This window comes from Polyodon spathula, chromosome 2 (genome assembly GCF_017654505.1).
Source record: "Polyodon spathula isolate WHYD16114869_AA chromosome 2, ASM1765450v1, whole genome shotgun sequence".
Classification (NCBI taxonomy): domain Eukaryota; kingdom Metazoa; phylum Chordata; class Actinopteri; order Acipenseriformes; family Polyodontidae; genus Polyodon; species Polyodon spathula.
The window spans coordinates 29,243,078-29,266,542 of NC_054535.1; the positions used below are offsets into that span (position 1 = coordinate 29,243,078).

General features: G+C 35.6%; 1 protein-coding gene across 4 annotated transcripts in view; it reads right to left on the reverse strand.

Moving 5' to 3' along the window:
• LOC121295031 (zinc finger protein basonuclin-2-like) overlaps nucleotides 1-21,899 on the reverse strand; it is a 309,188-nt gene extending 287,289 nt beyond the window's left edge. Inside the window, exons 1-2 of one of the 4 annotated variants that reach the window (XM_041219326.1) lie at nucleotides 21,365-21,896; nucleotides 9,881-9,939 (exon numbers count right to left, since the gene is read on the reverse strand). In XM_041219326.1, the coding sequence (XP_041075260.1) occupies nucleotides 9,881-9,901 (21 nt within the window). In that variant the 5' untranslated portion in view covers nucleotides 9,902-9,939; nucleotides 21,365-21,896. Of the gene's footprint in view, nucleotides 1-9,880; nucleotides 9,940-21,364 lie in introns of all 4 variants that reach the window. The other 3 variants (XM_041219342.1, XM_041219318.1, XM_041219351.1) reach the window with 3 other exon arrangements.
• Nucleotides 21,900-23,465: the final 1,566 nt, after the last annotated feature.

Consider the following 23,465-nt stretch of genomic DNA (forward strand, 5'->3'; position numbering starts at 1 on the left):
CTGGAAAAGACTGAATGAATCACAAGTGGGTACCACTGGTTTAGAAAATGCGAATACATTCACAGTGCAATATAATGTATGTACCCTCCCCCTAAACGAAAGAGGTAAAAACAAAAAGGTAAAAACAGATGGTTCTGCCTCCACTGTTCTAAAAGCTTTGAACAACTCTGTAGTTTTATTTTAAAATAAGTAATGTCTAAAATAGTTCAACTTAAAATATGCTTTGAATTAGCTACCCTTACATTTGCTTAAGAAAGGTAGATGGAAACAAACTTTCAAAATATCTGCCTACAGGAAACTGCCTGCGTTGAGCCATGTTTAGGGACCTGTGCCGCAACCGTATTTATATAACTGCTTGCTTGTGTGCTTGGTTTCATTCCATCAAAAGTGGTCTGGGATGGAAAGTGCGGTTAAGCATATCTTTGGAATTTTGCAATATTTGCAGGAAAAAAAAAAACACACCAAAGTCTCTCAACTAAATCAACACTTGTTGGGACTCCGTGTTCTACAAAAGTTCTTTTTTAGAAACAATATATTTAAATCTATTTTTTTTTTTTTTTTAGTTTGTCCATTTGGTATTTCGAGTGGGTGACAAGATTCTGATCATGTGACAGAAGGCATTCTGGGCTGTATTCACAAATAATTTATCACAGTGCAAAGTGAAGCCATTAAATTTTTTTAAAAAACAAAATTCTAAAGTTAAAGAAACAGCAAGAAACAAATAAGTTGCACGTGGGAGCTCTTACGTGAACCCCCTTAGTAATTTAATTGAAGTTTTAAACATCGATGTTTTGTTTCTTTTTAGAAAAAAAAACAAAACACAGCACAGTGGTAAATGCTTTATGAATACCAAAATTGCACTCAGAGCTACTGTGGATACAGAAGGGAGACAGACTACTGTGACATACAATAAAGCCCCGGTCACACCTGGAACGATAACGATGACCATATACCGTTCATAAAGCGGTCACACCAGAACAAAAAAGGGCTCCGAGATATTGTACAGCAAATGCCAATCAACTTTTTAGCACACGCCCACTTTTATTTCCAGCAAGATCAGGGACAGTGATGAGGAACATGAAGAAATACTCCTCTTGTATTTGATCAACAGAAGGCGTGGTGGAGTTATGTGTTTTATTAGCATTATTAGTAGAAGTAGTCGGAGTAATCACTAAACAGTTATTCACATTTCTGGAACATTGCAATTATCCAATGTCATTTGTTTCCATTAGTTTTGTTTAACCTCGTTTCCAAGGTGATGAGCCTTTCACCTCCAGAAGGATGAGATACATGAGGACGGATATAGCAGTGTTTTTTTTTTTTTTTTTTTTTTTCAAATAATATCTCAGAGTAGGATTTTTTTCAATAAGATTTTAGAAAAAATGATGGCGAATTTGTGGAAAACACTTTGAATAAAGGCCATCGTATCCCAACACAGTATTGCTAAAGTACCATCAGGATGAGCAATTTAATTCATATACACCTCGGCCTAATTAGATTTTCTGTAATATTAGATTTCATTCACTTAAAAAAAAAAAATTATTCAATACAAGTAGTGTTCCTGGTTTTTGGCTTTATCATAAAAAAAAAAAAAAAAAAAAAAGGAATTTTTCAGAGTTTATTTTACGTCTAATAAAATAGGGATAAAATCGGTTTAAAAAAATGTTTTTAATTGAAACATTGGTAAAAATTGGGGGGGGGGGGGGGGAATCTCAGCATACACACTTTACATGTATATATGAATATGATGTGTAGCCGTTCTGGTTTCTGATTAATAATGTCCCTGGCATGTACGATGAGCAGAATCTGTGAAAGTCGAAGCCACGTTTTCCCAAGATAGCTGGCATTTTGCGAACGTTTGGGCAATCGCTGTGTTGACGGAAATAGTACATACAGAAAGCATGAACATGACAACAGCACAAAATAAGCCAGGTTTATTCGCCTTGAAATCAGAAAAATAAAAGAAAATTGACAGAACTGGACGGTGCAAGACATTGGGAGACGCGTCAGAAATCACACTGGAAATTTCCATCAATGCATTCCCCATGCATTTACCAACTAAAGCATCACAAGTTTCTATAAAATATTTACGATTAAGATTGTCTGCGTTAGCCAGTGTTTTAGCTGATGGACAGACAGTACTGTCGCACAAAGTCACCAATACATACCTCTATGCAATAAATACTGGCTCTCCAGCAAAGCACAGCGCTCTAACAAACTCATTAACAGTCATTCTGTGCTTTCTTTTTATTAAAACGTGTCAATGTCAGAGTCAAAATAAAACAGCATTTTAATCAAAATATTGTGTATTTCCTAGAAAACAGTACTAGGAAAACACTGAATAATAGACAAAAAACAGTTATTACCACTGACTCCTATTTTATCCCCAATTGCCATCCACACGTCCTTCTTTTTGTTCGAATCCTTGAAAAGACTTGCTCTTGTCAAGCTCTTGTCATACAGCAGTAGGTTCTTTTCGCCCTCCAAGATTGGTTTCTCCATCCTTTCGTCTTCCATCTTTGTAATGATATGTGGTAGGTGGTGATGTCACATTTAATACAGCCATGATTGGCCAGGAACAGCTACCATTATCGTAGCCGGAAAAAAATCACTCTGAAAGGGTTCGAAATGATAGCTATCATTATGGTTTACAATGATCAATATCGTTATCATTGTGGTGTTATCACCTCCATTGATTTGAACAGGAACGATTTTTAAAAACCGTTACCATTCCAGGTGTGACTGGGGCTTAAGCCTTTCATATTTCTAGTTAGCCAAGGTCAAGTATGGCCAACACCATTCCACAGCATCAGGAGTCTATGTGCACTGTTGCACTGAAAACAGCAAATACCAAGAAAAACTACTGTAAAATGGCAATCATAACAATAGATAGAAGAGAAAAAAAAAAAAAAACACTCGGTAAGCCAGTCGTTATTGCCTAAATGTACATTCAATGGTGATATTTTTAATATGGAAGGGTAAAAGCTAAAGGACACATTGCACATTGGCAATGCAGATTGTCTCTGTTATTGATCGCCACATGCTGCCCCAATAGCACCAATCACCACATGCTTAGTCTGTTAATGGGGGGTGATTCATTTAACCCCTCAAAAATAAGTTTCTGCAAAGGTGACTGCCAAGACTGATGCAGCATTATCTATTCAGGGGTACCAAGATATTTACAAAGCACGGTGAACAGAGTGGGGTAAAATGGGCAACAAACCCCCCCCAAATGTCTCTACCTGCCTACTTGTTTGATTTTTGTGTACAGTACTGTTAAGGCCTTCAGCCAAATGAAAACACCCTCATGGAAGTGGAAGGGAAACTCCCTTGCACCCGCCAACCACTGACTTGAAATTCTTACCCTGGCTTTCTGTAGTGTTAGAGCAACACTGACTGAGTTGCACCATCAGCAAAAGCAAGACGGAGCGGCTCGTTTTTTGGGGAGGATTTCAAAGGCATGAGTATTTACTTAGCAATATGAATCACTTTTGAAAAAGTGGATCTAAATTTAGATGTGCAGGTTGGCTTACATTTGCTCAGGAATATTAGCATCTGCCAAGTCTGGAGAAAATCACCCTGGTAGTTTTTGCGAAAATGTACACTCAACAAATGAACTACAGTCAGCACTCACATATCCGACCCTATAAAATTTTGACTTCAGTGACTGTTAAACGCGATTGATTTTATTCTTAATACAAGGGCGGTAAAACGTGACTGACGTGTATCTGGGTAACAGATAATAATAATATTCTTTATTTTTATATAGTGCCTTTCATAGTGGACCACCATCATAAAGGGCTTTACAAGATACGAGATTAGGGTGTGTGAACTTACAACAACGTCTCACCTGATAGAACCATGGACCTCCTGGTTACAAGCCTGTTTCTTTAACCACTGGACCACACAGCCTCCTATGAGTTCTCAATCAGTAAAAGACATATTCCCCAAGAGTAAAATAATAAATGCAAAAACACATGATATTTATTATTTAAAATAATCTATTATTTGTTTTTAATTTTCCTTTACATGACACATTCTAAGTTTTCGAATAAAAAACAGGTTTTGAGTTGTAATAACATTTTATAATACCTTTTTTTTTGAAAATGTAATAAAAAAACACATGTGCCTATAATTACCAATACATATTGCATATTAGAAATGCAAACATTTCTTTTAAATCCAGACACAGCTATAAAAATGCCTCATTATGTTCTGCTGTCTTAAGAAAAACTTTTTTTCCACTGCAGTGCATTTAGCGTATGGAAAACTCGTAATATGCATACCATACTGAGTCAGTCCCTAACACTCTGTAATCAGCAACATTAGAAAGTGATTTGCCAGTACTGTTTTTTTTAATTATATTGAATCTTATTTCATTGCAAATTATTGGACTGTAGAATGCACCTGATTATAAGCCTTTAACAGACATGGCATACTTTAATAATAGCTCATTTTAAAAAGCCAACTGATTTACTTATGAGTGCTTGTCATCTGCTTAAGTTTTCGAAACAGTTTTTAATTACACTATACACTGTCCAAGCTGACAGCACTTTAACAGCAATGTGTGACCTAATCAGACATAGGCAAACAGTACAACATGCCAATACAGCATACTGCACCTTGTTAACTTTAACGTGCTCTCTTCGGTCTGATATTGCTTGCAATAGTGATTGTTTTTTTAATGTTTTGTAAAGGCAATTATACAAACCCTGCTAGGGGCTCCCTTATGACAGCTATTTATTTATTTTGGAAGTCCTTACACTCCAGTCACTAACTGTGTTGGCTCATTTCTTCCTCTACCACCATGTTTAACTGTACATATGATAAGGTTATGCAATTACTGTATAATTGTACTTTACATTTTATGCTAAAAACAAAATCAACACTTTTTACTCCAAACCATATCAGAATATATTTAGTTTTCTGAAAAAAATACCAATTGCAAATATGAAACTAATCAGAAACAAAGTAGGAGGGAAAAATGCACTAATAAATTTACATTAAGCATTACATGAAAACAAAATTGTTGTTTTTACAATATTTGGGGTATTTATTATGTGATATGAGCAGGTGTTTCAGGAAAACTAGAATTACAGTGAAGCTTCAAGGAGTACTGACATACAAAATCAATGCATTGTGCACAGAACCCTAGACCGAGTATGAATATTGATTGCATTTAGGTACATACAAAAAATAGTGTAGCAGTCACCAATTGATTTTTACCCCATTTTTCAATAGCCAATTGTATTATTTTAGGCTCAGCTCACTGCTACCACCCCTGTGCTGACTTGTGAGTGTCAAAGACAAACACATGCTGTCCTCTGAAATGTGTGCCATCAGCCACCTGCTTTTTTTCACTCTACTTGCCTGCCATACAGCCACCTCAGAGCTACAGTGTCACAGGACAACACAAGGCAGCCCACAGGTGCCTGGCCAGTCTATAGGGGTCACTGGTGTGCAGTGAGCTGAGGACATGATGGCTGACCTAAGCCCTCCCCACCCAGGCAATGCTAGGCCAATTGTGTGCAGTGTACTGTAGGCAGTGGAATAGCCTGGACTTGAACTGGCAACCTCCATGCTATAGGGCACATCCTGTGCTTGCTATCAGGCACATCCTGCACTCCATACACAGCACCTTTAACCAGATGTGCCACGCAGAAGCCCCCTGAATTATATTTTTTAAATACGGTGTATGTTATATGTTTTTACGTACACAAAAAAAACAAGCTAATTGGATAATTAAAACTCAATGCTTTCATCTTGAACTTAGAGCTGTAAGTATGTCACAGAAAACCATGTACAAACATGAACAACATGGAGATTTTTACCTTAGTGATTGTGTATTTCATTCACCACATAAACTATGAGGTTAATTTAATAATATTGATTACCGTAAAAATCAGTTTATAGGTCGCACTGGCATAAAAGTCACTCCCGCCATTTTGAGACTTTAATTTTAGGAAAACATTTTTTGTGTTTAAAATACTTTTTTTACAATGTATTTTTTCCTACATGCTCAACACCAATAAATAAAGAAAGATACACAGGTTTAGTTTAGAAATAACCCTTGTTTTGTTTTATTCCATTAATAATTTTACAGTGTTGTTTTTCATTTTTAGTTAAACTGCTAGGAACTATTCGTTTTTCAAAATTTAAAAAGTAATAATTAACAGTGCGTAAAATCAAGTTATCCATCGCACATCACATCTGTATTAAACTACTGGTATTTAATTTTAGCTTATCATGTACCCAAATAAGTTCAAGAACATATCTTCTTTGCTTTACTGAACATTTCTTTCCAAAACCATACTTAGACAATAGTTCTCGCTGCATTGGCTTTTACAAATTCGTTGCATTAATTCAAATTTAAAAGAAAAGTATTAAACGGTGCTTCACCATCAATTAAAAAAGCAAAAAAAACCCCACTAAAATAAACACTGCACCAATAAGTAAACACAATATTTTAGTGTTGCATGCGGTGCAGTACAATTGTATTCAATTTCTAACTGTACAAATACATTCATTTTTTTCATCAGAACCATAACCATACACATACTTTACAAGGGTACCACTGCATTGCACTGACATGTAGAACAAGTTACAGTATGTATTAAAGTCATTCAAAGTACTCCATTCAAACAAAATGTTTTCTATCAGGCCATTTTAAGTTTCTCCTTGTTTCGTCTTCAGTCAAGTACTGTTTTTTCAACCTTGCGATTAACATGTATTTTGGGAAATTCAACAATGTGCAATTTCAAACCTGTTGAGTAGCATTTTCTTTTTTTCTTACTGTCTTCCTTTATTCAGTCTCAAAGTCACCTGCATTATTTTAGCATTACAGTTACAACGAACGGAAGACTTGAAAAGACTTTCTAACCAATAGCTGTTTGACACTGATCCCAGGGGGCGTGTTCAGTTTGAATGTCGATAAATCAATGGCTCGGGCGGAATAAGGAAATTCATAGAGACTGACAGCTATTGTGCTAACACTAAGTGAAGCAGTATAGCTGTGACGTTCTCGAGAGGAGGTCAGTCAAGAGTCTGAATGCTTGCGTTTAACATTCAAAATGACTGAGGGTATTGACTGTAACAAACTAAAACTTTTAATTAGAACAGTGGTTTTGTGTTTCTACCTAGCAACTTGACCTGAATGCTGTAGATCCTGAACAAATAAATCGGGCTGTTGACAGTTCCAAGTTTGTGTGAGCCATAACCGTGGCTGTAGCAATCCCATTGTGGCACTGGTACAGTCGTTTAATATTAGAGAACAAACTTATTCAACGTTTATTATGGTAGATTTGGTTTATATTGGTATATATTAGGTTTACGTAGTGAACAAGACAGGGTTTTCTTTAGATTTAAATGATTATTTTGTTGTCAAATTTCTTTGGTACAGTCTTCCTTTCTGGAAAAAAAAACACGTAAACGACAATTTTGAGTAACACCTTTGAGAATCTAGTCCATAGTAAACTGTTCTCATACTACAGTACAAACTACACCTTTCAAAGATCACATAATCCATACTTCTCAACTCTCTGAGTTTACCTTGGGGACTTTTTTTTATTAATCCAAACTTTTAGCCCAGGGCACTTCAGTAACTGGGGAGTTCTATAAGTCTGTGAAATGTAATTACATGGAATTGATTGGAAATAGCTTGACCATGCCTGAAAGCAGGGATAACCAGAAAGGAACAGCTTTCAGATGATAATCGGGGTAAAACTAATACAAATAATACGAGTGGGTTAAAATAAATAAGTCATTGTGGTGGATGTTGTTCTGGTGTTGGTTAGTATTTTCCACTGCAAGTGTTTTGAAGGTCATTCACAGAACAGGAGGTAGGGCTGCGTGGAGTAAAACCTTGGTTATTGAAATTGGAACGATGTGCTTATGAAAGAGGACAGGATTTCCCCTTGGCTCGCAGAGAGCCGTCCTCACGGAGGTAAGACCAAACCAATCAGCCTCTGAGGCTGAGAAGCAACTGATACTCCCCCTAAGGGGAACCTAGAGTGAGAGAACGGGAAAACAAAGGATAGGATGGGCGTCCCCTCTGGCTCGCGGAGAACCTTCCTGGTGGAGGACGAGGCCAGCTCGGCTGGGCCTCTAAGGTTGAAGAGAGCTTCACTTGCCCCCAGAGGGAGAAAGTTGAAGAGGTGGAGCAGCATAGTGGAGGAGGAAGTGAGGATGGAGGAAAATGAAAAAAGCAAAACGAAAAATAAGGGTGCAACCCAGGGTTTAAATCAGGAGATTCATTGATATTTTGGCGGGACTTAACAGGGGAGGAGCCCTAGCTCCCACCCACCCAAACCACATTTAAAAGTTTACAATTAAAGTATTTTAGTTTTAGATGTTGGCTAGTGCATTTGAAGTCTTAATAAAAAAATAAAAAAAAACACAAACAAAAAAAAAAAAAATATAAGATGTCCATATTATATTAGACTTACATATGTTGGCAAAAGATATGGCAAAAGACTAAAGACTAACGCAATATTACAATGTCACATTATCAAGGAAGGCTGATAGAGAAAACAGTTATTGATATAAATGTAGCATTCTGAATACATAAAACATTAATTAAACATTGTATAACATACTTATACAAACTTGACGATCATGCTAGGATCAAAGATGACACCCAATGCCATAAATGTAAGTTTAAAGCAAGAACTTATACCTGGCAGGAGAAATGCAAAGGTTATGCTTGGATAAGGGATTTGTAAGATATTAAGTAATTGGCAGCCTAAAATAGTAAATATGCAGTTTAAGAGACAAATCGGAGTACTATTTATAGTGCAAGGGCTCTAAGTAAACTGTTCATATAAAGATATAACGTCCTTTAATCAGACTAATTATATAAGTTTCAGTCTGTATGTTTTGTATTATTTTTCCCAAAGCTTGCTAATCCTCAGTGTAGGCTCACGGACTGCAGTGTGAGGGGCAGGGTGGCACAGATAAAGTGATTTTTGTCACACATTGCTGATCAAAGACATATGTCATTTTTTGTCTTATAAGCTATGGCCCCAAAAACATTAACACAATGGGAATGCCCATTATTGTTCTTATACTGTATTCTTCAGAACTGGCCAAATGCTCGGATATTCACAACAAACAGTTTGAGTGTGTATAGGATATAGGATAAAGGGTATGAATTGGTGAATTCAGAGGATATTTTCCTGTTAAATGGGCAATGATAACACTGTGTAACATTTTTTTTTTTTTTTTGGTTCCTGGGTAGTAAGTGTTATTTCCTAATTGCTTATGCCTCAAAAGTATAGAAAATGGCTATTATTCCCCACAAACTTTGCTTTTGTGACCAGGACAGTGATATTTCAAAATATCACTATTTCCAATGGGAAAACGGGCAACTTTGTGTCTTTTTGTTCACATAAAGTCAGAAAAAAACAACATATGAATCCAAATTAACATGTATTTGTACTGAAGTAATACAAAAATGACTACAAAAGATTTAGAAGTGAGTAGTTTTTCGAGATTTACGATTATATTGTAAAGTTACAGTATAATCGTAAATCTCGATTCATACGTTGTTTTTTTCTGACTTTATGTGAACGAAAAGACACAAAGTTGCCCGTTTTCCCATTGGAAATAGTGATATTTTGAAATATCACTGTCCTGGTCACAAAAGCAAAGTTTGTGGGGAATAATAGCCATTTTCTATACTTTGGAGGCATAAGCAATTAGGAAATAACATTTACTACCCAGGAACAAAAATTGTGTTACATAGTGTAACTCAGACTGTATTTTAATTAAGTCTTGTAAAGCCTACAACACTTTATGGGCTAAATTCTCAAAGCTACTCTATTTACTCCAAATCACCATTAGTACAATTTTTATCTGAAAGAAGAAAAAAAAAAACACTTACTAAAACAAATAGTACTTCCATCAACCTTGTGGTCTTGTGGCAGGATAAATTCGCTTCACCTGAAAGTGAAAATGAAATCAGGAAAACTATGTGGGGCTTCAGAGAATATTATGAGGCTAATGAGAGGTGCGATATGTTTTTCCCCTGTAATGTCTTCATATTTCAAGTCAATGGGGTAAAGTTTTCAAATTTGCAAACAAAGAAAGGAAAATGTTAACAAACACTGTGGGCTGTATTTTAAAGCAAATGCAAAGTCCATATTTACGAAAATGTGAGACCTACCTAGATAGCCAGTTCCTATTGGGACTGTGTAGTTAAAGCAAAAACAGTCAATCAAAAGAACTACAAAAGTAATTACATAGACAGCAATAAATAAAGACATATGTTAACATGAAGAAAAGGAAAATCAGAACACTTAGGGAAAACACGTCTCCTTCCTGAAACAATTAGATTTCACAAGGGTGAAAGGGTCATTTAAAGAGGTCCAAGATTCAGGTTAGATGGTATTTCTCTAACGTATAATGCACAACTCTCCACCCAATATTTGGTGAATACAGTTAATACAGAACATACAATTAGATACATATAATTATACACATATAGATGATTAGCATGGTTGGGCCAGGTCATTAATTCAAATGAATGGCTTTCCAATGCTGCAGGAATTGGTATTGGTAGTACAGTTGGGACACTTTTCTCATTCAATGCCCTAATTTACATAGTTTAAAGAATAGTTGGGTACTACCATATTATTGTTTGCACAACCATTTTCGGTGCAAACACAGAATGCAAAGCGGTCTATTTATTTGTGTTCTATGTAGCCCCAATTAGAAAAGGTCCTTTATAAGGTGGTTCAAGACTAAAGCACTGCTTTAGAAAATGCAGTTGATACTAAAATAGAAGATCCAGTTATATTTACTATGTTTGCCATCCAAATAAGAGAATTCAGGAACTCGAAGAAATGGATAAGCCAAACATTGCTTTTCTTTCTCTCTCCTAAGGGGAAGATTAAAAAACGTGTGTAACACTTTTTAACACTAATAATTTGAACATATATAGTATATTATATCTATATCTATATAGATATTATATATATATTATATATATATATATATAATTTAAATAAAAAACTTTCCTACACAGGATTTGATGTGGTAATTTAAATTCATGGAACACAACTTTCCTATTCCAGGTGCTGAGGACCCCGTAATTCAAGAATCCTGTGCATTAACACACGTTCAGAGAATCCTGTGCATTAACACACGTTCAGAGAATCCTGTGCATTAACACACGTTCAGAGAATCCTCACATCTTAAGCATACCAAGTATGTTAGTTGAGTACATCGCTACAACTGTTAATTAAAAATGAAATGTACCAGTTTCTATGAAAAAAAAATATAACACCATGAACTACAAGTAAATGTGACATTAGGATGGACAATTAGACTAACCAGACAGGTTCTTTCATATATCCCCAGATTCGGATACTTCCAGTCATTTGTGCTAAATAAAGCCCTAACCAACTTTCAAACTGATAAAATATACAAACATTGTATCTGTACATACGTCCACACGTACATAAAAACTATTCGTATTCTGATACTGGTGACAATACTAATAAAAGGTAAGACAAACTATTGCACTTGAGGATTATCATATCCTTAGTGGCTGACTGACAATAAGTATTTAAAACAGTGATAACCAAGGCTTTAAAATCATCTTAATAGCATTGTGCTGGGATGTTTTTTTTGTTATTTTTAATTACAATTACAGTACCGTTTTAAAATACAGCCAGTGATAATGTTACTGAAGCTAACACGTTTTTAAAGCCATAACAATAGATCCACAGTACACACAAGAACTTCTGAGCTTTCAATTAAATAACATCTATATATACATTTAAATATTCAAGAAATTTGTAGAAAATGAATTAAAAATAAAAACTGAAATAGCTTGGTTGGATAAGTGTCCACCCCCCCTTGTAATAGCAATCCTAAATTAGCTCAGGTTTAACCAATCGCCTTCAAAATCACACACCAAGTTAAGTGGCCTCCACCTGTGTTAAATGGTAGTGATTCACATGATTTCAGGATAAATTCAGCAGTTCCTGTAGGTTCCCTCTGCTGGGTAGAGCATTTAAAAGCAAAGACTCAACCATGAGCACCAAGGCGCTTTCAAAAGAACTCCGGGACAAAGTTGTTGAAAGGTACATATCAGGGGATGGGTATAAAAAAAATCAAAGGCCTTGAATATCCCTTGGAGCACGGTCAAGATGATAATTAAGAAGTGGAAGGTGTATGGCACCACCAAGACCCTGCCTAAATCAGGCCGTCCCTCCAAACTGGATGACCGAGCAGGAAGGACACTGATCAGAGAGGCTACCAAGTGGCCAATGGCAACTTTGCAAGAGCTACAGGCTTTTATGGCTAAGACTGGTCAAAGTCTGCATGTGACAACAATATCCCAAGCACTCCACAAATCTGGCCTGGCCTTTTTTTCCCTTAACAGTGTGGAGTATGGTGTGTAGATAAGTGGAAAAAAAATACTCATTTAAACGCATGAAACTCTGACGCACTGACACAGCAAAATGTGAAAAACGTTCAAGGGGGTGTAGACTTTCTATAGGCACTGTATATATCTATATATCTATATATATATATATATATATATATATATATATATATATATATATATATATATATATATAGATATAGATATAGATATAGATCAAGCTGTTCAAAAATGTGTTAATATGAATAAAACACACCTTCAGTTTAAACAGCTCACTCAGACGAGGTGTTAACAAGTTAGGATGATTGGCAAGGAACTAACAGGTCACCAAGACGACTTTAGTAGCCGCCCATCCCCAGCCTAGCCCCCATGTTATTCACGGCTCCATCCAGGGATGCACTATCAACATGTGGCACATGTCCTTGACAAGCACAGAAGAGCCGCACCCCGGGAACTCTGCTGGTACGACAATGGGGTTCACCCTTTTTTCTTTTTTTATAGTTGCCAAGCTGGTAGTGAGGAATCCAATAACTGTGACAGTGGGCCTTAGGCTTTGTTCCTGGCTTCCCAGACAGTGAAACTGTGCAGGCACTAATGAAAGGTTAAATGAATATGAAGAACTGACAAGAGGTACAATAAAGAGGAGGGCTTTGGTAATCCACAGACACCCCACTAGAGAGCCTTGGCTCAAGCAGAGCAAGGACAGCACATCACTGAGTCACAATATTTAAAACAGCTAGCCCTACAACAGAGGCTTTTTGTGTCTCTGTACATGTCTGGCTTTCAGGAACGAAAAGATACTGAAAAGAATTTCAGCATGGGCTTCTTTGATAAATGTTAAGGTCATCACAAGAAAGAAGAAAAAAATCTGTCTTGTGTACTTTGGTACATTTTGCCCTGGTGGAATGTAAAGTCACATGAAAGGCAGCCTCTGAACAATTTCTTTTTATCAGCTTTGCAGGCTGAACTGTCCCTTCCCTATAGACTACCTGTCAATTTTATCCTTGCTCTCAAATACTTGCAATGTCTGCTGCTTGCAGTGATTAATTTTCTCATTAAGACTTCTCTAATGGTAGATCCCTTTCAGCAAAGGGCAGGGGGTGGGCAATCAGTTTTGCATTTTATTGCTTTAAGTTGATTTTGGTATGTGGAGCACATGCACCACTGCATTTTTTTTTTTTTTTTTTATGTATATTATTGGTGTTACTTCCTTAAGAGTTTAAAAGTTAGTCAAACGGTAAACTTTTAATTTGGAAAGGGTTTAACTTTTGTTAAAAATATGTATGTCAAATATAGATATCAGCCTTACTGTATCATTTAAACAATAGTTTTTCAAAACCTTAGGCAGTAGTCCACTTTATTTGGTTAATTATATTTACATACAGTGGGGCTGATATAAGGATAGGCGCAGTGCAAACAATTGCAAATCCAAATTGCCTAGCGGCCAGGCAATTATTTTGCACTGCGATCATGATAATGAGCACTGCCTGTGAATCGGGTTATTCAGCAGCTGTGCTTACAGCCCAGAGGTGAGGTGAAGTAGGAGTACAGAAAGTAGTAGGCACTGTATGAGGTTTGTGGAGCACAAAAATCTAATCAAACCAAACAAAAAAATATGTCAGAAAAAGGGCAACAGTCCTCTTGGTGCACGGAAAAGAAAAGTCTTCTGAGGAGGAGCTGAGAGTCCTTATGGCTGAGGTTACTCCACATGAAATTGAGTTATTTGGAAAGTTATGCTACCAAAGAGGCCACGTGGTCCTCTATAGTGGAGAAAGTCAATGCTGTCGGTGTTACTATGAGGACAGTCAACCAGATGATGAAATGTTGAAATTCTGTTATTAGGTCTAGGATGACTTGCGGCGTGAGACGACAATGCCTTACCACCGCATTCCTCTACTATCCCAAACAAAGTGACCCTGGGGCAGTGTCTTCTCTCTTACCATTCTCCAAAGGTTTTCCTGCCTGTCCTCAACAAGAGACAAGCGTTGCCACATCAGGAAGTGTACCACAGTAGCCATCCTGAGGCCAATGACAGGTCTCTGAAGGTGTGTGGTTTTATTTAGCTCTTAATTACACACTTCTACAATGGTTTGCACCTTGTAATAGGAGGTGCAAAATTTTTGGAGGGTCAGCAATTGCCCAAGTTCAAGGCATAATCCTTACATCTCATTATAATGTTTCCGCCTGCTTAGTACTCCAGATCCCTGCCCACATTCCATGCTGTTTTCTTCATATGAATACAATATCAATATCATTTAAAAGGATTCATGATAGCAAAGTGTTAATTTGATAGCGGGTGCAGAACGGCGGGTCAAAACCATTATTTACACACGCCACATTTTTTGTCGTTGCTAAAGTCCCACTTTACGGCCGCATCAGCCCCAGTATGTTTTTTGTGTAAGATTATTATTTTTCCACCACCATTATTTTCCCATTTACATAAAAATGCTGTGCAAATGTAATACATATTGTAGTAATTTATAAAAAATATATACAAAAACAATAACAATATTCTACAGAGCTCAAATCTTTAAACTATGAAGAAATAAAGAAAATAAAACACCCCTAATCTTCATTTAGGGTGCGTATACATAATTAATATAGTTCATTTATTTTACAGTTTTTTGTTTGTGGCAAGTGGGGCATTCCCACTGAATACAGAGCACCCAAAATCTCCAGCTGATGTGGAAATATTAAAATCTTTCACAGCCTGACAAAGACCCATCAAATAAACCACCTAATCTCATGCCACTCAAAGTCAGATTTAATTTGGATTGAATTCTCAGAGAACAATATTAACAGTCAGATTAATACCAAAGTCAGGGCAGCTGATCTCTTATTAAGTTGCCTCAAGCTTTCTTTGTGTCACATTGTTTAAAATACTTTGGAATCCATTCATACACACTTTGCAAGTGTAGATCAATATGGTGTTTTCTTTATGTATATGTATTAATGGTTTAAATCTGTTTGAGTTTAAACATTAGTCAAATGGTAAACTCTAAAACGTGGAAGGTTTAAGACGTATCCTTATGTTTGCTTGAATTCATGAAAGAAATAAAAAAAATGCAAATCGTTACACAGTGGGCCAGATTCCTTTTTTTTTTTTTTTTTTAAATATTCCACTTCTATTTCTGTTTGCACTCTTTTTTTTTTTTTTCTATAAAAAACTTTTCTTACAGTTAAAGTGTTTTTCTATGTACCTGAACACGTGTGTTTGACTGGGTAAGTATGGAAAAGTGAAGCAAATCAAAGTAAAGATAATATTTCCTGATTGGACTATACATGCTTCTGACTTATACATAAATAAGTCACAATAGGTCATAACAATGAAAGAGGTGAAAAACCAAAAAGAAATCTAAAGCTGTGATTCAAACGCAACCGCTACGTAGGGATCAACTTTCTAATCAAACTTTGAAATCATGTTTGGTACCGTATATTGCGTTTCTCCAGCCAGATTCCTTCAAAATAGGGCAGTTTTAGTCATACAAGACCTGTGGAAAGAGATACCTGTACTGTGCCTTTCAAGTCAAAGCCAAGACAGAACTGCTTTTCTATTTCTGAAACCAACACTACCCTGAACATTCCGCACAGCACTGTAAAACAGGCCAGTTATACACTGCAGAAAACAATACTGAACAGTGAAAATAAAGGGGAGGGAAAAAGGATGCCTGAGTTACATATTACTTTACAAAGTTTTTAATGATATCAGCTCAACATTAAATTCCCAAGGCATTGTGCAGGCTATAAAATTAAAATTGATAACATAACCCAAAACCTCCCACTTGAACAAATAATTACCAACAGGCTTCTGTGTGCTTCAGTTTTGCCAGGATCACAATTAATAAAAGTATTTTTATAATCAGAAAATACAATGTCACTGTTTGGGTCTGACAGCTGAGAAGACGTCTGGATGGATGTCATTGTTCCTTCCGCAGTATAATGAGTTTTGTCATCACATTGTTGCAGAATAGAAAAACAAGTGGGTTCAAATAAAGAAACACGTCACTGTGGTAAGGTGTGCTTTAGTATTGATTTGTATTTGCCTCTGTGAGTATAGCCAAGGTCATTTTTACAGACGTTGAAGTCCAGTTTAGCAAATGCTTTTGGCTTTTCAAATCGTAATTAAAAAAAAAAAAGTAGTATTTTTTAGGTTACTAATGGTGTCACACGATCATGTCATTTTAAATTGTCAGCCTAGATGTGAACTATGCTTCTTACACCGCATTTAAATGCTAGAGGATTGTACACAAAAATATATATTCTACATGTTAGTCCTTGTTACAATGTTAGACTGTGCCAATTCAATCACCTTTCAGCTGGAAAAAAGCCAGGAACACAATTAAACAGTCAGTGTAGAAAAAATATGTATTTTTACTGCATTAAAACTGCATTTGAGGTTTAAAATGAAACAAGTAAAAAAAAATACTGCTTCTTCTTCACTCTGTCTATTGAAATAATTAGTTTTTTTCCCCTATATGCTTAAAACTAATTAAATTGGACCCTTTGAGAAAATCATATCATTATTCATTTTAACCAACTAAAGGTTTTCCTTAAGAGAGAAATTACTTTTTAAGCACAACAGACATGCTGGGCAGTTGAAAAAGTCAACAGAATAAAAGCAGCCTCCTAGTGTGGCTTGTTGTGTTAAAAAGTAACACTCACAGCTTGTATTAACTGCCTAACTAGTAAGGACATTGTGTAACACACTACTGATAATGTTGTGGTTCTAGCACAACATTAACTGGAAGATTTTAAGTGAAATATACTGCAAAAAGGTTGTCTATAATTACTGTACTCTAGTGTTTTATTATGGAAAACACACAAAATAAGAACACAATTTGTATTGCATTTAACCCAAGCTGTCCTTAATTGAACATTTCACAGGGTCATTTCTGTAGTATGAAAATGTATCATATAATACAATACTCTGAAGCTATAAAAATAGTGAAACACATTGCATTGTAATTCTCAAATTTTATATTGTGAAAAAATACGGGCATTCATTCTTTTTTTTTTTTTTTTTTAACTTTACTGTTTAGAAGTTTAATTAATGTCAAGATAGTGTATATTGTTTTAAATCAAACATGCCCCCCTGTGGTTTTTATTAAATCACGACTTGGGTTCAATTGTTTAAGATTTTACAGTCTCTTGCGTAATTATTATCCCTTATGCTTCAGTTTGTTTCCTTTTCAAAGGCTTAATTTCAGTTTCACAAAAAAAAAATTATTTATGAAAATATGAGTCTGTACTGCTATTGCCAAGAAACCCTGTTGCTTACTCAGGATTCATTAAAAGCCCCAGCGATCCCTGTGCAGATAAATGATATGCCTCTGCAAAAGAAATTATATCAACATAAACTAGCCCCTTACTGATGCGAGATTTTTAAAAAAAAATGGCCAGACAAGAATTCTTCTTTATCGGTTTAAAGTTTCGCACTGTTCTTGCATAAGAAAGTGTTCTCGGACGGTATCTTTGGAGCACAGCATCACCAAAATATAAACAAATAGGTGATTTTATTTTTAAGGCAACAGAACTGTTTTTAGAAAACAACAGGGCCTGTATTTTCTAGACTGTGTCTGATCTAAGTAAGGCTGTCCTAAAACGTGTAGACATACTCTGTTGCACATCTCTTTCCATTGTGTTAAAAATGATGATTTAAAAGCTTAATACAGAATCAAGGGGTAACAGTATCAACATCCACCACTACTTTAATCAGGAGACCACAGCATGGGCCATTCTACTCCAGGGATTTGTTCCAATCACACCCTCAATTACTTAAATGAACCAATTAAACTTTTATCCAGGTCCGAGTGTTCATTATTCAAGTGATAACATATAAAACCTGGTGTAGCCCATGGCCCTTGAGAAACAGAGTTATCAAGAAATAATAAATAAATGCATAAATAAATAAATAAATAAATAAATAAATAAATGACAAATACTCCCCAAAGGATCACTGCTACTTTAAGTTTGGCACCTGTATTATAGGCATGAAAGAAACTGGATAACTTTAATTGATCATTATGAAAAATAAAACTTGGGCATGTATGAAACAACTTGTAAGGCTAATTTAACTCAAATCCATTTACAAAACTTGTCAGAAGGCATATGAGACTGCATTTGTTACATTTTGTATATGGAAAAAGTAAACAATTGTTGGTATTTGTCAAACACTGGTAACAAAAAAATTATATTCTCATCACAGCAAGGGCATAATCATTGTTTAAAATAACACTGACAAATACAGAAAACTTCTGTCTGTTTGACTAACAGATTGACCCTACAAAATAATGATTATAAATATACTGAACAAATCCTAACTAATGTACTGTACCACTGCCCTTGCCAACCTAAAAAAACTCAGCAAAACCTTCCACACAAAATAGATTTACAGCAAATCAAAGAAAGTGCTTGTGCTTTTATAGTTTCTAGAATGTTTTTTTTTTTTTAAAAGAAAAAAACGCTAGAGTCCAATTTCTTTTTGAACAGCTGTATTATCCAACTTAAGTTGCTCTGCTAATTTGGCTCCCATAAGGACTAACTTGGAAGGTAAAAAAAATACTCAAAAAGATCAATTTGCTAGGAAAGATCAAATGAGAAAACTGTGGGGACAACATAGGGGTCAGAGAGTGAAGAACTGTTCACTCATTAAGTCTATCCCTCATGGGACGTCACACAGTATCTGTCCACAGGCTTATTTAACTGCCTAACCATCCTCTCTTTTTTCACTCTTCTGGACCCTAGTGGTTCATATCCTGCTGCTGACAAGTTAGCAAGGGACTGCGGCTGCAACATGAAAGTGCTTTATTCCCCTCCGCCCTTGTCTAAATCTGGGCTGATTTATATAAAGACGACACAGCATTAAATTGTGACATGGCAAGATGAAATGCGAGGTCTGGGCCAGTCTAGAAGCTGAGCAGATAAAAGTAATCAAATGACACTGCTGGAATGCAAATTGGCATTCTTGACTGCAGCACTTGCACAACCATGAAACATACCTGACAGGAACAGAGATTTGGACAAAATATTATGTAAAGCACTGAACTCATAAACTCTGACTAGAACAGTCAAACTGAAGAACACAGGCTTTAATGGAGTGAGCTGTGATCTTTTTTCTTCTTTTTTTTTTTCTGAAAGCATCATAGCTTAACTCCATCAGGCCTTAACAACACACTTTTCATTTCTAGTTCTGTAGCAACAGCTGAAGAGCAGTAGAAAAACGGAATGTACTCAAGTCATGTGTTCAATTAACACAGTATATGTCTGATTAAAGAAACACAATTTTTAATAGAGGCAATCCAGTTTGTTTCATGTTTAATTTACTTGGTTATGTAACAATGTTGATTTAAAAAATACTGAAAGAAAATGAATTAGTTCCTCATGAAAAGTCTTAGTTTGATGGCCTTTTTACCATTATAAATGTAGCTTTAAGACACATACATCTTCTTAAAATAGTAAAAATAGTTTTACACTGAGTACACTTTGCAAGCAACCACATTAAAGATTGTTTGATGCTAAATAAATGTATTCTACTTTCACACATTCTTAATATTATTTCATATTTATAAATGAAAATGATGAAAAGAACAGTACTTTTTGTAACCATTTCAAAACATTAATTTACTTACATGTGACGTGAAATATGTCAACACATCACTGTGGCTGGGAACAAAATGTCTCTCTTTTAACAACACCCTTTTCTGTTTTTTACGTTTTAATGTCTGCTATAACCCCGACATAATTAAAGCTAGCCTTTAAACAAAGATTCATTGAATATAAATCATTCTTGTAATTCCTTTGAAAATATAAAAAATCTATAAAACCATGATTTGTATGACTTGTTATAGTTACTGTTTTAGGCCCCTCCTTTCTAATGTACTAATACTTCTGCCAAATGACAAATAGAATGGCAACAATATTAGTTTGCCTTTAAAAAATAATAAAGCATCGTTCATCTTACTTATAAGGCCTCACAGATTTTCCTAGTTACAACCATTTTAGTTTAAGGTTTTTTTTTTCTGTTTAAACACTGTGGTCTTGAGGTAAATGGTGTAAAACATGAAATGTTTAGAACACTTTTTTTTTTAATCTAGGACAGACATAGCCCTACCCAGAAAAAACAAGTAGCATTAGAATAACCGTTAGTCCATCAGGTAACCAAGTTGTCAAACCATTAGATGAGTCAATGGGGTGTCCATTGCAAGAGGGAATTGTGTGCCATAATGTGTTTCAAACTAGAGCATTCCTGAAGTTACCTGAATTTGACAGTTCAACATGTGGCTTTGGTCACTCAAACAAGACAGTAAAATGATAAGCAAAACATATAACATCTTCCTGTTCCACGATTACCGATATTAATACCAGCTGTTTTATAGCACCTTTAATGAAAATGAAAAACTAGCTATTACATGCATATCAGCTGAAAGCGGTAAAGGGAAACATATTGCAAAAAGGGATATACAATGTGTGCTTCAAATGTACATTCAACAGTAGTCACACATGTAACAAGCACCGCAAAACTGTAACATATCATAAAATTGAACAGACATAGTTGATTATTTAAATGTAATATACTCGTGAATATATATGGACTCACACTTTCTTGTAAATAGTATTAAACTTTTAAATGCAATACTACTACTACGACTACGGCTACTACTACTACTACTACTACTACTACTACTAATAATAATAATAATAATAATAATAATAATAATAATAATAATAATAATAATTTCTTTCTAATCTCGAACCATTAGCACTGTGTAAATTATTACCACGCTTTTAAATAAGTTAGCCATGACATAGTTTTTTGGTATTTATTTTGCTTTACCTCACTCTGTAGGACAGACAGTAACACAACACGCCATGCTCGCCTTTAGAAACTTTTCAGAAAGTTTGACAGACAGGATTCTTGGAATCATCGAAATGGCAATAGGGACTAGAGATAATACATATAGATTAAATATTTACCATTTCTGCATTTTGTCTCTGGATCAGCTCTGGTCCTCTGAAGTGTGCCTCCATAAAAGTCAGTTTCGCCGTCAGGTGGGTAACTTTTTCACTTTCAGTCTTAGCAAACTAGTAAAGCAAACTGTTTATCACCGTTAGAATTTTTACAGTGATAAAATACCTCGTATTTTAACTTACTGTTGTCTTTCCAAACCTGAAGCGGAAACTACACATTCACGAGGGTGTGCTGTTACGCACTCTCAGCAACCCAGTAAGAAATTATCGTTGCAAACCTTGGCGTTTTCCTGTTCAAAAAACAAGATCGTCTCCTCTGTCCCTCTTCGGTCCGTTCAAAGTGCTTGCTCTGCTGAAGCGGCAGTCAAGCGCTGCTGACTGGAAAGCTGAAGAATCCAGTTTTTTCTGGAAGTTTGTGACATTCGGAATAACGTATGTACTTAAACCCTAATATATATATATTTCATCTCTTGTCGCGCACTGCTTCCTTCAGAGTGTAATCTGAGTATTTTTTTAGGCTGGATTTTAGCCGTCACGGTGTTGGTGTGCAGGGTAAAGAGTCACATCTGTGTGTGACACTGAGCCAACTGAGCTAAACCCTGCCCTGAAGACATACACAGCGCACACTACTTATCATATTAGTACTTAAAAATGCTTTGTTCACTAACATTGCAAAGAATGCGGGTGATACTAGTTTACAATACGTACACTGCAGTACATACTGTAGATGCCATAACATTTCATTTTTCGTGTGGCGGAGGTTTGCAGCAATGTGTTAATCTTTTTCAGAATGTGTTTAAAAGAGGAACTTTGTTGTGATTAGCACATAGCAAATATAGTGGTAATATTAACATTTCTGATTAATAAAGTAAACTTTTTGCAAAAGTATCATTACCTCTCTGTGAAACAGGAGACGGTATAGGAATATGCTAGGCGAAGTTCAATTAAGCGTTGATGTTTCAAGTGACCCATTAACCTCCGAATGGATCGCTAATAATTAAAAATACGTTATCGCGGCAATATATATATATATATATATATATATATATATATATATATATATATATATATATAATATATATATATTAGTGTGTCCGACATGTCGATTTACCTGAATTTGTGATACCGGTAAAAGTAAAACTTAACCCACAGCTGGGCAGTTTCATGGACGCTCTATTCGGCCACAGAATTACATATGTGCAAATACTTTTTCCTTTTGTAGGCTTTTTTTTTCTATCTTGTAAAAATTGTGTACTGCATAGTACTGTAGTAAATGCGAGATAATGCCTAATATTTTGAAAAATGAATAGTCATACTGTATAAATTGTATTATTTTATTTACTGTACCAGTATTTCTTGACAAGGCCTGCCCTTAGTTTAACTGTTGCCATTCTGTTTGCTGCAGGTACTTTACACGTTTACATAAAAAAAAAAAAATGTAAACATGGCAGCCTTACTCCTTACATTAAATACTTAACTACGTAACTATTTAAAAACAGAAGATCGTTAATGTTGAGTAGTTAGTGCACTGCTATGCTAAAGAGTAGACTATACATTAAACCCAGCTTCTTCTACAGCAGGGGTGTCAAACTAGTTTTGTTTGGAAGGCCTGATCTAATACCCTGGAACTGCTGAGTGACAGTTATAAAAATACTGTAATGACCCGGGCCCTTGATGATGAAGCAGAAGACAGAGAACGTTGCCAGGTACAATTAATAAAGTGTAAAGTAAACAGCGATTAGCTTTCTATTGTCCTCTAACTAGGGTGTGTGTGTGTCTCAGTTCTGCTTTGTCCTGCACATATATTGAGAACTATAACCATGCAATTATTTAGTTTTGAAGGGCATAATCTAAAAAAACTTCTTCTTTCTCTGGCTGGAATTCATGTTGCTGTTTGAATCCGTGTTGAAATAGGTAAGTGGGCTGTAGCTTGTTTGTTAGAATCATTGCTTGCTTAGGTAAGCAGCCTGCACTTAATTTAATTTTTTAAGTGATCCAAACTGTGTTGGGGGTGTGTTGAATTGTGAAGTTGATGCAAATTTAATGTTAAGTATACAGCTTCATGCCTATAGGATAGTATAAATTGGCAATCAGTGTCTTAGAATGC